The sequence below is a fragment of the Oncorhynchus nerka genome, linkage group LG13 (assembly GCF_034236695.1).
Source record: "Oncorhynchus nerka isolate Pitt River linkage group LG13, Oner_Uvic_2.0, whole genome shotgun sequence".
Classification (NCBI taxonomy): Eukaryota; Metazoa; Chordata; class Actinopteri; order Salmoniformes; family Salmonidae; genus Oncorhynchus; species Oncorhynchus nerka.
Genome location: NC_088408.1, coordinates 30,741,520 through 30,758,171, shown reverse-complemented (window position 1 = coordinate 30,758,171; position 16,652 = coordinate 30,741,520). Strand labels below are relative to the sequence as shown.

General features: G+C 41.2%; 1 protein-coding gene and 2 pseudogenes across 1 annotated transcript; all 3 read left to right on the top strand.

The window, feature by feature from the left end:
• The first annotated feature begins 293 nt into the window (after nucleotides 1-293).
• LOC115140475 (thrombomodulin-like) lies at nucleotides 294-3,429 on the top strand. The gene has a single exon (XM_029678816.2). The coding sequence runs from the start codon at nucleotides 456-458 to the stop codon at nucleotides 2,082-2,084; it is 1,629 nt and encodes a 542-aa protein (XP_029534676.2). The 5' UTR covers nucleotides 294-455; the 3' UTR covers nucleotides 2,085-3,429.
• A 4,586-nt stretch (nucleotides 3,430-8,015) lies between these two features.
• Nucleotides 8,016-9,193, top strand: LOC115140405 (toll-like receptor 5; annotated as a pseudogene).
• A 55-nt stretch (nucleotides 9,194-9,248) lies between these two features.
• Nucleotides 9,249-11,127, top strand: LOC115140404 (toll-like receptor 5; annotated as a pseudogene).
• Nucleotides 11,128-16,652: the final 5,525 nt, after the last annotated feature.

The following is a 16,652-nucleotide window of genomic DNA, read 5'->3' as shown; positions in this document are numbered from 1 at the left end:
GATTTACATTTGGTTGAGTTGTCAACTAACGTGAATTCAACATGAAAAAAAATCGCCATGTTAGATTTAGTTAATGGTTGGGTGAAAATGTTACTTTTTGCAAATCTAATTAGTTTCCCACGTTGATTCAACCTCAACACATTGATATTTGGGGTTGAAATGAGATGGAAACAATGTTGATTCACCCAGCTGTTACCCAGTGGCTGGTTGTTTAGCATGATAGGCAGGTTCAGAGAGAACTTGTTTGTTCTTGGTCAGCAACTACGCCATCCAGAAAGGAACTTCCTTCCTTGATCAATCGAAGACATGGAGGGAGGCTTATATAAATGGGAGTTATCGGCAGTCTTAACGTTCATTCTGCAACTCAAGCCATGCCTAATAGACGAGTAGCCTACATCTAAATTATATGCGATTTTTATATTTAGTTTGAGGCGTAGGAGATTGTTTAAAAAGAAATGGGGGATACCGTAGCAATACTCTTTGCCCTGACGTTCCTTTTGAGAGTGAACGGGGAAGCCCCCCTCGTCGGATACTGCATGGGGAAGCAGTGCTTTGCCGTTTTCCAGGACCAAGCTAACTTTGGAACCGCTCAAAAACGTTGTGAGGAAAATAATAATGGATATTTAATGACAGTTCGATCTTTGATATCACATAGCATCCTTTTAATATTACTTGGTATTCATACAGGAGATTATTGGATTGGTTTACATTTAGCAAGCGGGCAATGCCCCGAACAAGCATCGTTTTTACGAGGGTACAGGTGGATAACTGGAGATAATGAAACCAAATTCCAGAACTGGGGGCGCTTTGAAGATGTCTGTTCTTCAAAATGTATTTCGGTATCAAAATACGACTTTGTGTGGAAGGAACAACCATGCGAAAGTAAAGTAGATGGATATATTTGTGAATATAAACTTGACAGTCCCTGCCAACATGTAATTGTAAAAGGGGACGAATCAGTTATGTATGAGACTCCGTTGGGATTCAAGGGAGAGAACCTACTGACATTACCCCTCGGAACCACTGCAACGCTCAAATCCATCGGGTCGAAGTATATCTGTCTATCTGAACAGTGGCTACAAGCACCGTGGAGTTGCGAGGTATTCAAAGGTGGCTGTGCGCATGACTGTTCCTCAGTTAATACTAAACCTGTATGCACCTGCCCACCTGGAAAAACTCTCCAGGACAATAACGTCACATGTGAATATGCGCAAAATGACCCCTGCCTTGACTCAGGATGCGCACATCTCTGCCAAAAAAAAGATGACAGCTACACTTGCATGTGTCAGCATGGGTATGCACTGGCAGAAGATGGGAAGGAGTGCAAAGACATTGATGATTGTATCGATAACAGACAGTGCCCTGGACATAACATTAAGTGTGTCAATACTGTTGGTGGATTTAAATGCGAATGCCATAAGGGATATGTGTTTGAAAATGACAAATGCGTCGATGAAGATGAATGCTCCATGGGTCCATGTGACCACGAATGCAGAAACACAATAGGCAGTTACAATTGCTCCTGTTGGGATGGATTCATAAGAATGGCCGAAGACACCAACCGGTGCCAATTTGTTTGTTTAGCCGAGTGTTCCCCAGAATGTGACCCAAGTAAACCACATCATTGCAACTGTCCAAATGGTTACATACTCGATGACAAAAATGGGAAGTCAATTTGTGTTGACATAGATGAATGTGAGATGGATGAGTGCCATCATAATTGTACAAATACGTATGGAGGTTACCTGTGTTCTTGTGATGAGGGATTCGACTTGGTTGGTTTAAATGATTGTGTTGAGAGAGAACCGTCAAATGTTTCAGGTTTTACCATACCATTTACACCATTTGTTAAGCATCCAACTGAGCGCCCTTCCACTGTAAAGGCTGGGGGTCTTCTTGGAATTATAGTATGCATTGTCATTGTTATTTTGGTGATGGTTGTACTTATTCACCTGATACTAAAACGTCGAGGTAATTTAGACATTGCTTTCGAAAGTCAAGATTTTGGTAATCACGATTTGCAACAAGTCACAATGGATAAGTACAAAACATTATCATTTGACAATCAATATTTTGTTGGATAACTTTGTCATTACCTTTTTACACGTCTGCAAAGGAGAATCAGATGTTTGAATGTTTTATATTTGTATTTCATACAGTTGTAGTAAACCTATCATAAATGTAATGGCTCCATAAGCATCTCATTACTGAAAATGCAGACCTGTCTAAGTAACCAATACAAAGTAGGCCTATAACTTGCAAATTATAATTTCTTCTTTTATATATACACTACCGTTCAAAAGTTTGAGGTCACTTAGAAATGTCCTTGTTTTTGAAAGAAAAGCACATGTTTTGTCCATTAAAATAACATAAAATTGATCAGAAATACAGTGTAGACACCAAACTTTTGAACGGTAGTGTATATTAAATTGTCATTATTTGTAAGTCTTTTACGTTCTCACCACAATACCCAATCTTTTGTGAAGTGTGACCCCTTGTGGACTCTGAAAGAGGTTGCTTTCTGATGACGCTTATTTATCCTTATGCTTAATAGTCAGCCCTTTTTCTTTGACTATAGCAAGGTTTCCAATCAATTGGCAACAGATTTTCGTGTGAATATTCTAGAATCTGCATAAGGAAAATATCTGCATTTTCCCACTAGTGGTATTTTACCGCCTGCATTGCTTGCTGTTTGGGGTTTTAGGCTGGGTTTCTGTACAGCACTTTGAGATATCTGCTGATGTAAGAAGGGCTATATAAATTCACTTGCCTGGCCAATTGTAAGCCGCCCTATGGGACTCCCAATCACGGCCGGTTGTAATACAGCCTGGAATCGAACCAGGGTCTGTAGTGACGCCTCTAGCACTGAGATCAAATCGAACCAGGGTCTGTAGTGATTTGATCTCAGTGCTAGAGGCGTCACTACAGACTTCTGCTGTGGCTGCATCACAGTAAATGCTGTACAGCCACAGCAGATGTCGGATTGACCATGCAGAGCCTTTATTAAGGCTAATGCCATCACTCCAGTCCTCGAGTAAGCACAGCAGTACACAGTTTTATTGTAGCACAGGACAAGTACACCTGATTCAACTTGTCACTTAATGAACGGTGCAGAATTATTATTTTTACTACAGATGGCTACATTGGTCCAGTAATGCAGGACTATTAAAGGCCCAGTGCACTACTTTTGTAAAAAAAAACATATGTATTACTATTTTTTATTTATTCCGATTTTTTAGGGGGTGCTGCAGCACCCTCAGGACCCCTACTTCCTGCTGATATGGGTTATTATATCAATATTTGCACACACAATGTTTGCACTGCTATTTCTCATGTAATTAATTTTACTGACAAAAAGTTAACACACATATGGAACGAACAAATGATCTGTCCGCATTTATAAAATTGTACCAAAACTTCCTGTTTTCATTACAGCTGTCAGGATTTGTATTTGTTTTATAAGGTAGGACTTTACTCGCATAAAAACATGGTTATAGGTACACATATAATCCATAGTAGATGTCTTCAGACCCAATATGCATAAATCATTTTTTTAAAGAAGGAGACCCATTCCGAATGGACCTGAAGACAGTCAGACCCGTTCCGAAAAGGACTGTGGAAAACAGACCCAAACAGACCCGTGCTGGTTCGGATCCGAGAGACCCGTTCAGATCCGAGAGTAAGAGAGATAAAGAAACCTCCAACTAAAACAATAGTTGTCTATAAATGTATCAAGGCATGGCATGCATATAGGCCTAGGAGTCCAACGTATAATATTCATATTTAAAAATGAAATAAAAACACATTAAAGGAGACAAGTTTAGGCCTAGCCCTGGAGAGACCGAGAGAAAGATAGAGATATGCCTGCGCCATGTTCCCGACATTAACATGGATTTCTTTATTGTCAGATAGGCTACTACTGCTATACAGATACATATAGGCGTACAGAAGGAGGCTAATTCGTTAATTTTCGAATATAGAATATATTTTTATAAAAGATAAGCATTATATCGTTAGATTAAGGGAGTAGGCTAACTCTGGTAGTCCTAAAACATTCTTCCTCACATCAAGTTCAACTGTCGGAGTCAGAGTGCAGGTGTGTACTGCCTTCATAGCCCTGCTGTAGGTACTGTAAGCCTAATAATATCCATACCACACCAAACCTTCACAAAAGTTGCTTACTTTTGATATTACCCTAATAAAGTTAAGTCAGTGTTTATCGGGAAAATACGAACAGGGTATTATATTGCAGCATTAAATTCATTACCAACAAAGGCATACCCAACAAATGACAGCAATTGGCTAATGCTATTTATTTTTACAACATTTTTACTTTTAACCTTAAACTAAATATGGAGCACAAAATTAAATAAAGAACTTAATTTAGCCCATTAAACTTTCTCAACAAAATGAAACAAAACACCTTTTGCATAGGCTATTTAAATTATTAAATGTTCCTACAATAATACTAAACATAATAAAAATGATGATTTACAATAGTAATATGACTAAAAAATTTATAATAAATACAAAAATAAATACATGAAAGATAGAAAATTGCATCAAACCTCACACAGTCCATTTGGCCGCGCCAACGTTCTTTGTCCACTAAAAACACATGTCCCAAAAGACATTCCCCTTGTCCGCTTCTTTTCACTATACTCTTTGTCCTCAAACTTTTGTCTTACCTAAATAACAAAAACTATTCCATCTAACTAATCAATAGTAGCCTAGGCCAGGGTTAATTGCACATACTCAAGAAAATTATATCTGACCGAATTTAGGACCTGGACACGGTCGGATTCAGGACATTTATTGGGACCTCTTCGTCTGCAGATAGGGTATCACGGCTCTCTGTATCCAAGGACAGAAAACATCACAAAGAAACAGGCAGCATTATACTCAAATTAGACAGCACTGAATATTATGTTACTATATCTCTTTTTCCTCAATTTTTCACTCTAGGGACTGAAACTGTAGAATATTTTCATAACGTCCTCCCACAAAGGTACCTGCTCCAGAGTAGCCTACTCTCCCTTCTCTGGCAGCTGGAACCTCTAGCTAATCCTTTCATCCTCTCCCATGGCTGTTAGCTAGCTACCTACGTTAGCTATAAATGCATTTTGATTTACAACGATAAATACATCCAGATAGCTAGCTAACTAGCCTAACATGAAGTTAGCTAGCTAGCAATATTTAATTATTTTGGCTAACGTAATCTCACCCCATTCCGTACAAATGTGCGCAACCACAACATTCAAACGAGGCTACAAAGAAAACGAATGGGACTGTAACGACTGTGTTGACAAAATCGGGGGTGTGAACTCGGTTTCTATTCAAGTGTCATCGACATGGTAATGGCTCTATTATATTGGAGAAAAGTTGAAAAAATGGACCCTCCGTTACATCTAGACGTGTCATGTCGTAACGTACAGCACGCATAAAACAACTATTTCTGTCTTACAATCTCTCTCCACCAGGTGTAGCACTTCCCTCATCCTTTAAAAACAAGAAATGGACAGTGATGGGATAAGGGGGGATACCTAGCCATTTTTTGCATCTTCATCGCATGCAATCATCATTCTCAAAGCCGCTGTTTACTTCTAAGATCACTTTAGCACCGCCCTAAAATCCTGATTCAATTCGACACAAACCTTCAAATAGGTATGTAATGACACATTATATAAACTCTTTATAGTGTTTTATTTACATTTTAGAGGCGATAAGGTGATAAGTTGGACAGATCGAGTGAAAAAAAGCAATTTTCCCACACAACATCTCTCCTTCTCACTATCACGCATTAGTTTCGCTTCTCTGCCCGCCATTTTTAAAAAGACCCGACGGGGCTCATTGCCTGCTTGAATTATGCAGAAACGGGCAGCGTTTAGGTCATGTAATTGATTCTGTTGGAAAGGGGAGAAATTGTGCTTTACAATGGTATTGACATTACAGATGATCTGGAAGTATTACGTTTTGGGTCGCTAAAATAAGGGCAATTGTACGGACCAAGGCGATGTACGGGTTTACGTTAGCTATACAGTATGTAATGTTAGGTCATTTGAATTAGCCTGCACACAGTTCCTGTAGCTATCATTTTCAAGAATATATGTAAGTACTTGAATAGGTTCTCCCACTGCCTCCCTTTTCCGGGTTCTTAGAAAAGGGAAATAACGGGTAAGCTTGAAGGTTTAGAGGCCATGATTATTTTCATCATTGTGTCAAGAGATATAGTACTAAAACACTTGAGTGTCTCTCTTGATCCTAGGTCCTGGCAGAGTTCTGCAGACTCAGGACAACTGAGCTTTGAAGGAATACACAGATTTAAAGAGGAGTCCGTAATTTGCTTTCTAATAATCACGATCTTTCCCTCAAAGAAGTTCATGAATTTATTACTGCTGAAGTGAAAGCCATCCTCACTTGGGGAATGCTGCTTTTCAGTTAGCTTTGCGACAGTATCAAAAAGACATTTTGGATTGTTCTTATTTTCCTCAATTAAGTTGGAAAAATAGGATGATCGAGCAGCAGTAGGGGCTCTTCGATACTGCACGGTACTGTCTTTCCAAGCTAGTCAGAAGACTTCCAGTTTGGTGTGGCGCCATTTCCGTTCCAATTTTCTGGAAGCTTGCTTCAGAGCTTGGGTATTTTATGTATACCAGGGAGCTAGTTTCTTATGAGAAATGTTTTTAGTTTTTAGGGGTGCAACTGCAACTAGGGTATTGCGCAGTTAGGTGGTTGGTTAACTGATTTTTGTCCTCTGAAGTCCTTGGGTAGGCAGAGGGAGTCTGGAAGGGCATCAAGGAATCTTTGTGTTCCCTTTGTGTTTCAAGAGGACGGTTTGAACTTGTAAGACCACTGGACTATAAAAACTGAATTTGAAGTCAGTCAGATTATTGTGTAATTAACTCTCAAACATGGTTGCATAAGAACATTTCAGTCATTTTCAGGGGAGGAGTTAATGAGAACTTGTTCTCAACTAGCCTACCTGGTTAAATAAAGGTGAAATAAATAAAATAAAAATGAAAAACGGTGCTTTGAGTTACAGTATCTGCGACGGGAGTAGCCTATCCGGTAAACAGGCTCACAGGCTCAAAGCATATTTAGGTAAGCCACAACTATTACCTTTAGCTTACTGTTTACTCTTAATGCATAATTGTGTGTAGTTGTTGATAGATATCAGAGAACATTGTTTTGGGTGTCGTAGTTCACTTCAATTAGATTATAGGCCTATGCCTACTTGAATGGTTACATTGCCCAAAGACAACTTTACTCATTGATGCACCAGTCTGCAACAATTGCTGTCATATTAAGACCTCACAGTTCTTTAGATGACAACTTTATTAAATGTCAAATAATTGTAGCCTCATTAAGTACATTTAAAGGGGGAAACCGGGATTGGTAGGCCTACATCCATTTTCTGATTCTTGAAGAACATACTGTATTTTAGAAATTACTCACAAGCTCAGTTGTCTTACCCCATCAGAACCCAAAATAAATAGCTTCAAAACATGGTTAAAACTGTAATTACAATGTCATTGATGGTCAGTCCTTGCATTCATAGTACCCTCTATTTGAGAGTGGTTACATTTCTCCAGCCCCATCCCTCAGTTGTTTGCCAGTTTTTGAATCTCAGATTGCCCCTTTAAAACAATTTTACTGGCCACATAATAGGTCTCATGATTATCGTTCATCCACATCAAAACGAGGCCATAGTTATATTGCCCGAGGCACTCTCTTGTGACACCTGACTAGAGTAAGGCTGTGTACCCAGCACACAAATCAAGTCTTATCATTATCAGATTGGGACAGAAACTGTGGACTATGGATATTTCAAAGAGACAGTTAAATGTGAATTCGCTATAGCCAAGGATGTCTCATCTGAAGCGGATACTCTAAGACTGATACCGCCAACAAATTAATTTATGGACTGTAGCCCTGTAATATCATAACAATCATTTAAATTATTTTGTAATAATTTGCATTATTTTCTATTTCTGTCAGGGGGATGATGAGGAACCTTATACTGCTGGCTATCTTTGGAGTCTATCTGCAGGTGGTGACACCCCAACATGCCCACTATATGGCTCTATAGCAGCTTGCACCAGCCAGTCTCTACATCAGGTCCCTCTGCTGCCTCCAGACATTACCATTGTGTATATGAGTGGAAACTACAGTGAGATCAATGAGACATCCTTCTCTGGGCTTGAAGGATTAAAGGAACTGGACCTCAGTTGGCAACGAGTAAATTGGCTTATTGTAAGAACTAACACCTTTCAAAGGCTGGCAAACTTGGCAAAGCTCTATTTAGGACATAGCTCAGGTTTACAGATTGAACCAAATGGGTTTGTGGGACTGTCGAACCTGAACTCTCTCTCTAAATAATTGTGACCTGACTGAATCTGTGTTACAAGGTGACTATCTCAGACCACTGGTCTCCTTGGTATCACTAGATCTGTATGGTAACCAGATGAAAGGAATTCAACCTGCACTGTTCTTTGTGAACATGACCTATTTCCAAAAGCTAAATGTTTCCCTAAACAGGATGAAAAGCTTATGTGAAGTTGATTTGCTTGGCTTTCAAGGCAAACACTTTCAGCTACTTGACTTGAGCAGCATCCAACTGAATAGTATGACTCAATGTGGCTTTGACTGTAAAATATGCAGAAATCCCTTACGGAACATGTCCATGGAGATACTTGACTTACCGTCCAATGGATTCAATGTGGACAAGGCAAAACTGTTTTTCAGTGCAATCCGAGGGACCAAAACTCCCCATCTTATTCTGGAACACAGCACCATGGGGAAATAATTTTGCTTCAGCGACGTCAAAGACCCAGACAGGAAAACATTGAGGGCTTCAAGAATAGTGGCGTCAAGATTCTAGATTTGTCCAAATGCTTTATTTTTACTTTGCAATATGCAGTATTCAGTCCACTGAGAGAGGTACAGGACATAACAATAGCCCAAAACAAAATGAACAAGATTGAGTTTTTTGGCCTTCTACAATGGCTGAACCTGTCTCACAATCTTATAGGGGAAATCTATTCTTACAGAAAACTTTATTCGTGATCTAGGTACAAATGGTTACCTTGCACCACTCCCAAACATCCAACTTCTTCGTTTGACTGATAATAAGATCACATCCTTAGAAGGCCTCGCTGGCTTTGCTGATAGTACGATCATACTTAATATTCAAAACAACAGGTTAACTAATTTAGAGGATGTATATATACATTGTTTTAGCTAAATTAATGCACATTAAGCTTCTCTGGTATGGTAACAACTTCAAAAAGTGGTGCACCGTTAACAATAATATTTCAGTGCCAGCTGTGAACTATTTAAAGCTGCTTGAGCTAAGAAACATCGCTCTGCAGGTGATATGGGCACAGGGAGAGTGTTTGCATGCTTTTGAAAATCTTGGCAACCTTTTTAGTCTGGATTTAAGCTTGAACTCCCTGCAGGCTCTCCCAGATGGTATATTTAAAGGCCTGATCTCTCTGGAAGAGATGAGATCTCCACTTAAACTTCCTCACATACCTCCAACCAGACATTTTCCCAGAGACTCTCAAAACACTTCACCTCTCTTACAATTCCTGGCCTCTCCTGACCCAGTGGCTTTCCATTCTCTCAGCTGGATCAACCTGTATAGGAATCGATTCCACTGTGACTGCGGCCTGGAGGACTTTCTGTCTTCTGTCTTTCTGTCTTTCTGGACTTTTCTGACGTGGCTGAACAGGACTAACGTGCCTTTTCCAGACCCTGGCGTGGATGAATTCAGCTGGGATTTTTCCTCAAATCTCCATGGCATCAGCCTGTTGAATTTCATCAGTCATATCGTGTGAGTAGAATGACGAGGGGCTGGTTCAGGAGCTGAGGCTCTCTCTTCGTCTGCTCAGCCCTGATCACCATCGGAACGATCGTTTTAGCCCTGTCTCCGTGGATACCTCTTCGACGTTTACAAAAAGGTGATCGCCAGGATCCTGGAGGGCCCTAGGAAGGATCATCCTGCTGATGGGCCCCGGTAGGACGCTTACTTATGCTTCAGCAACAACGAATACAAGTGGGTAGAAACTGCCCTGTCGAAGAAGCTTGACTTTCAGTTGGCGGAGTGCAACATCCTCCACTGCTGCTTCGAGGCCAGAGACTTCATCCCAGGTGAAGATCACCTGTCCAACATCAGGGACTCCATATGGGGGAGCATATGCCTGGAGGCCCTGACTCCGAGCAGGATGCTGGAGGAGCTCAGAGATTTTCTCATCATGGTGATCGTGGGGAAAGTCCCCCATTACGGACTGATGAAATGCGAAGCCATTAGGACCTTTCTCCAGAAGAGGGAGTATCTACAGCGGCCGGAGGACACACAGGACATAGAATGGTTTTATGAGAAGCTTATGTCCAAGATTCTTAACGACAGGAAGATCAAAAAGGACACAGCCAAAGATAACAATGGTGATATCACACTTGTAAATGTGCAAGCAGTTGGAACTTAAAGATGCACTCTCCAACTTTTGTATAATTTCAGGCAGCAGTTTTGAAAGTGGTGCTCACATTTTTTGTTGTTGCAATTCCTATCATATATTACAAATCCAATTCTTACTATGTGTTACAAACACAGAAGGCTGCTGAGGGGAGAACGGCTCATAATAATGTCCAGAACGAAGCAAATGGAATGGCTAGAAACACATGGAAACCAACGCTGGGCCAAATGCCAATTTGAACTATGGGACTCCCAAGCACAGCCAGTTGTGATACAGCCTGGATTCGAACCAGGGTGTCTGTAGTGACACCTCAAGCACTGAAATGCAGTGCTTTAGACCTCTGCGCCACTCGGGAGCCCCTTCACTGTATTGTGAACTGTATTTTGAAATATGACATCATTTTTTGACTGTACAACATAAATCATTGTTACCATAGTGATTACAGTCAAAACACAAGCATTTTCGCTAGACCCGCAATAACATCTGCTAAACACGTGTATGTGATCAATTTAAATTGCATTTGAATGGAGAGGGTCCTCTGTATTTTGGCATAGCTCATTTTTTTACCACTAGATGGTAGTCTCAACCTGTATTCACCAATCTTGGTCCTGTGAAATATGACCTGTTTAGTGTGTTTTATAGTGTGTACGTTGCAATTCTCTCCTATTATACATTTACACATTGTAATATAATTATTGTAAGAATTGTGTTACTTTTAATTAAAACCATTAACACTTCAACAGCACTACTCTTATAAATTTGAATCATTCTGTGAACTTTTATACTGTATGCATTCTTTCACTTGTTCAGTCACCCTATCTCCTCCCTATTTCCTCAATATAGAGTGTATGTCTGAAAACAGGATGCCACTGGACAGAGAAACTTCCTCCTGTAAGTCATTTTTAACATTTTAATTCAGATCCCCATTAGCTGTTGCTGATGCAGCAGCAACTCTATCTGGGATCCAAGTAAGGAGGAGCTGAGAATCAACTCATCCTCTCTCAGCAGTCACAGTGTTTGGGACTTGCGTACGGAAACCTCTCCTGACCTGTGGCAATTAACACCAAACATGTTTAGACCTCTATTTTCAAGGACCCTAGAACTCAATTTAAAAAGATTAGCAAATATTTACCAAGTAAATAAACTGCAGGTCTCCCCTTTCAAGTTATTTCAGGGATACGTAGTATTTGTGGAACACAGGCGCACGCCGGTCAGATTACCCTCACAAGAAAATGTAATAAACACTGCCCCCTAACCATAGCCAATATTTGGCCTCTGTTAAAACAAATATAATATACCTTCCGTGCAAGAGAAGTGGCCAATCTACAGTGAGCTGCCCTGGTGTATGAAGGCACCCATGGTGGAGACCTAAGACCAGGGAACACAGAACATCCAGTCTGGGTCGTATGAAGCCCATCAGTTCAGTATAACAGGAGCTCTCATGCGAATCCCTCTAACGCCTCACTTTCCCCCTTGGTGGTTAAACTTACGCAATGTGTTTTTAAGGGTTTGCTTGTAGGTTTGTATGGTGTTTGTGTGTATGGGATTTGGGAGGGCGGGGGTGGGCAGATACATAGGGCAATTCCTCGAGAACGGAATTACGCTGAGACTCGGATATTTTACTTTAAAATGTATGCCAAGTTAAGAATCTAAGTCAGTGTAATTCTGTTACCATGGAATTGCCCATATCAAAACAGAGGTCAGTAGTGACGTACAGTGGTACCGTTGATTTGTATCTCTATTTCAGAAGGGGATAAGGGAAAATAATATTGAAACATTTCCATTTAAAGCCACAGAGGCCTGTTTCTTCCAGTTTTCTGTACTTGCTGACTGCAGAAACATTTAGGCACTGGTAGCCTACCCAACCCAGGTTAGAGGCCCTGTGGTAGTAAAGGAGTTGATGGAGCATCTACAGTCAACTTCTCTGAGTGCTGTCTGTCCTCGGAGAGAAAGACGGGCCTGAGTGGCCATCAAGAGCATGGAGTTTTAATAGAGCATAACTGCTTTCCCATCTACCCCTGGGGCTCCGGCTGTAAGTGTTTGGTACAGGGACGTATCTTATGTTTCCGCCAGAGGATCAGCCTTCACATTCCAGAAAGGAAAGGAAAGGCAGGGAAGGGGAGAGGACCTATTTCCCAATTGACCCTTCGGAAACAGGTGTTTTCTGCACTTGAAACACTGGTGTAGCCTTGCCAGCGTGAGGAGAGAGAGAGAGCAGAGGGATAAAGGATTAGGATATTATTCCTGCCTCCGTCACCTGTTTTTCTAGCTATATCTCACCTACAGTTTAAAGTTCTACATTATATGAGACTGCAAGAGCAGCCAACTTTATGAAAATAAGTGCATTTTTGATACCAGGAAGTTTATATACAATGCCTTGCAAAGGTATTCATCCCCCTTGGCGTTTTTTCCTATTTTGTTGCATTACAACCTGTAATTTAAATGTATTTTTACGTGGATTTCATGTAACGGACATACACAAAATAGTCCAAATTGGTGAAGTGAAATTAAAAAATGAAAAAAACAACCACAGAAAGTGGTGTGTACATATGTATTCACCCCCTTTGCTATGAAGCCCCTAAATAAGATCTGTTGCAACCAATTACCTTCAGAAGTCAAATAGTTAGATAAAGAAAGTCCACCTGTGTGCAATGTAAGTGTCACACAATCTTAGTATATATACACCTGTTCTGAAAGGCCCCAGAGTCTGCAACACCACTAAGCAAGGGGCACCACCAAGCAAGCGGCACCATGAAGACCAAGGAGCTCTCCAAACAAAAGAACTCTGATGATCTTTGCCTGATAAATGGTTACACTGTAACCGGGGGTTGACACCTCATTACTCAGGAAGAAGACCTTCAGACTACTCAGTCTATATCATGAAGGGCTAGCCGTTCGTCTGTATACTCCGAATATTAGGCAGAGAATGATGTGTGATAAACCTACAGGTAAGTACCAAAATAATGGAAACACTTGAGTAAATGAGGGATACACAATATATTGAAAGCAGGTTCTTCTACACAGGTGTGGTTCCTGAGTTAATTAAAGATGCATTATGCAGAATGTGCTCCGCCATTTGCTAATAGTTTGCCTAATTTCAGTTTTTGACAAAACAAGCAAGTACAGTGACAGTGTTTTCCACCATCATCAACAAAACACCAAATTATGGAATTCCTTGTGGAAGAATGCTGTCGCATCTCTCAAATAGAGTTCCAGACACTTGTAGAATCTATGCCAAGGTGCATTGAAGCTATTCTGTCTCGTGATGGCCCCACGCCCTACTAAAACACTATGTTGGTGTTTCCTTTATTTTGGCAGTTACCTGTATATTGCCATGACTTGGGTTGATTTAACCTGGTATTTCATTGTGCACAGCATCAGCAAAGATCATCAGAGTTCTTGATGCACAGCTGTACCCTGAAGTTCACCTTACATAGCTTACAGTGGCTTGCTAAAGTCTTCATCCCCCTTGGCATTTTTCTTATTTTGTTGCCTTTCAACCTGGAATTAAAATATATACTTTTTGCCTACCACTTTGTAGATGCAAAATATGTTTTATTGTGAAACAAACAAGAAATAAGACAAAAAAACTGAAAACTTGAGCGTGCGTAACTATCCCCCCCCCCCCCCCCCAAAGTTAATACTTTGTAGAGCCACCTTTTGCAGCAGTTACAGCTGCTAGTCTCTTGGGGTATGTCTCTATAAGCGTGGCACATCTAGCCACTGGGATGTTTGCAAATTCTTCAAGGAAAACTGCTCCAGCTCCTTCAAGTTCTGCTGGTGTACAGCAATATTTAAGTCATACCACAGATTTTGAATTGGATTAAGGTCTGGGCTTTGACTAGGCCATTCCAAGACATTAAATGTTTCCCCTTAAATCACTCGAGTGTTGCTTTAACAGTATGCTTAGGGGCATTGTCATGCTGGAAGGTGAACCTCCGTCCCAGTCTCAAATCTCTGGAAGACTGAAACAGGTTTCACTCAAGAATTTCCCTGTATTTAGCACCATCCATCATTCCTTCAATTCTGACCAGTTTCCCAGTCCCTGCGGATGAAAAACATCCCCACTGCATGATGCTGCCACCACCATGCTTCACTGTGTGGATGGTATTCTCCGGGTGATGAGAGGTGTTGGGTTTGCGCCAGACAGCGTTTTCCCTGATGGCCAAAAAGCTCAATTTTAGTCTCATCTGACCAGAGTACCTTCTTTCATATGTTAGGGGAGTCTGCTTTGCAGCTCCTTCAGAGTTATCTTTGGTGTTTTTGTTGCCTCTGATGCCCTCCCTGCCTGGTCCATGAGTTTTGGTGGGCAGCCCTCTCTTGGCAGGTTTGTTGTGGTGCCATATTCTTTCCATATTTTTTTATAACCGATTTAATGGTGCTCCATGGGATATTCAAAGTTACATTTTTTTTTATAACCCAACCCTGATCTATACTTCTCCAAAATGTTGTCCCTGACTTGAGTTCTTCAGTTAACTTTCTGAGACAAGTGTTTAAATTTGTACCATCTACACTACATGACAAAACATATGTGGACATCTGCTCGTTGAACATCTCATTCCAAAATTATGGGCATTAATATGGAGTCGGTCCCCCCTTTGCTGCTATAACAGCCTCCACTCTTATGGGAAGGCTTTCCACTAGATATTGGAACATTGCTGCGGGGACTTGCTTCCATTCAGCCACATGAGAATTAGTGAGATCGGGCACTGATGTTGGACGATTAGACCTGACTTGCAGTTGGTGTTCCAATTCATCTCAAAGGTGTTTGATGGGATTGAGGTCAGGGTCCTGTGCATGCCAGTCAAGTTCTTCCACACCAATCTCTACAAACCATTTCTGTATGGACCTTGCTTTGTGCACAAGGACATTGCCATGCTGAAACAGGAAAGGGCCTTCCCCAAACTTTTACCACAAAGTTGTACGCACAGAATTGTCTAGAATGTAATTGTATGCTGTAGCGTTAAGATTTCCCTGGAACTAAGGGGCCTAGCCCAAACCATGAAAAACAGCCCCAGACCATTATTCCTCCTCCATCAAACTTCACAGTTGGCACTATGCATTGGGGCAGGTAGCGTTCTCCTCGCATCTGCCAAAAACAGATTAGTCCGTTGGACTGCCAGATGATGAAGCATGATTCATCAATCCAGAGAACGGGTTTCCACTGCTCCAGAGTTTAATGGCAGCGAGCTTTACACCACTCCAGCCAACGCTTGGTATTGCACATGGTGATCTTTGGCTTGTGTGCGGCTGCTCGGTCATGGAAACCCATTTCATGTACTTGATTGTATACACCTGTCAGCAACAGGTGTGGCTGAAAAAGCCGAATCTACTCCTTTGAAGGGGTATCCACATACTTTTGTATAACAGTGTATATTTCTTGTAGTTGTCTCCTTGCAGTGAAGTGGCTAGCCACTCCTCCCCAGTCAAAGGCACTTACTGATGTGTCTGTGCTATTCCTCAGGGCAGGGGTCAGGGCTGCAGAAACATTGGGGCTAGTTAAACAAGGGCAATCTTACACAGGAGATATGTCATTTTGAAAAGCTTCCAGGTAGCGCGAGGTGAGAGGTTCGAACAGTCACACCTATGATTGACCTAAAATCCCATCTGTATCCCTCAGTAATTGGCAAGGCTGAACAGGGATAGGGATATGTATTAACTGGAACTAGAGCTAAGAAATGTCCATGCCTAGTTCCTGTATGACCCTTGCCTGAGAGTGTGCAAGAGAGAGGGAGTGAAGGGAGTAATTAGAGAGGACTTAGCAGTCGCTAGAGGAATTTCTCCTCGCTCACAATATGTCATAGTTTTATTGTACCCCTGATCAAAGTTAAGAGTTGCTGCTGATCTTTGTTTTTGAGAGGGTGATGGTGTCAGAGACTAAGGGGAGATGGGCTACAGTGCCAGCTTGGTGTCTCTCTCACAGATAATTACAGGCGTCTGGTAGCCTACAATACAAGTTCAGAGCTGCGCATCTGACACTAATTCAAGACTGAAAGTGTAATTAGAAATCTGTATGCCGTGCTGTAGTGAGTCATACTGCCTGCAGAGCCCGGTCTAATGTATATGTTTGCTCTGTAGCAGAAGGTTTGGCCAGGATCTTGGACCACCAGGGAAACCTGTTAGAAGGGGGATGGATGGCAGGAGCCAGAAGAGCAAATAAAACACAGGATTCGTGAA

Excerpts from the sequence above, each read along its gene's own strand:
- LOC115140475 (XM_029678816.2), top strand. The coding sequence starts at position 456 with ATGGGGGATACCGTAGCAATACTCTTTGCCCTGACGTTCCTTTTGAGA.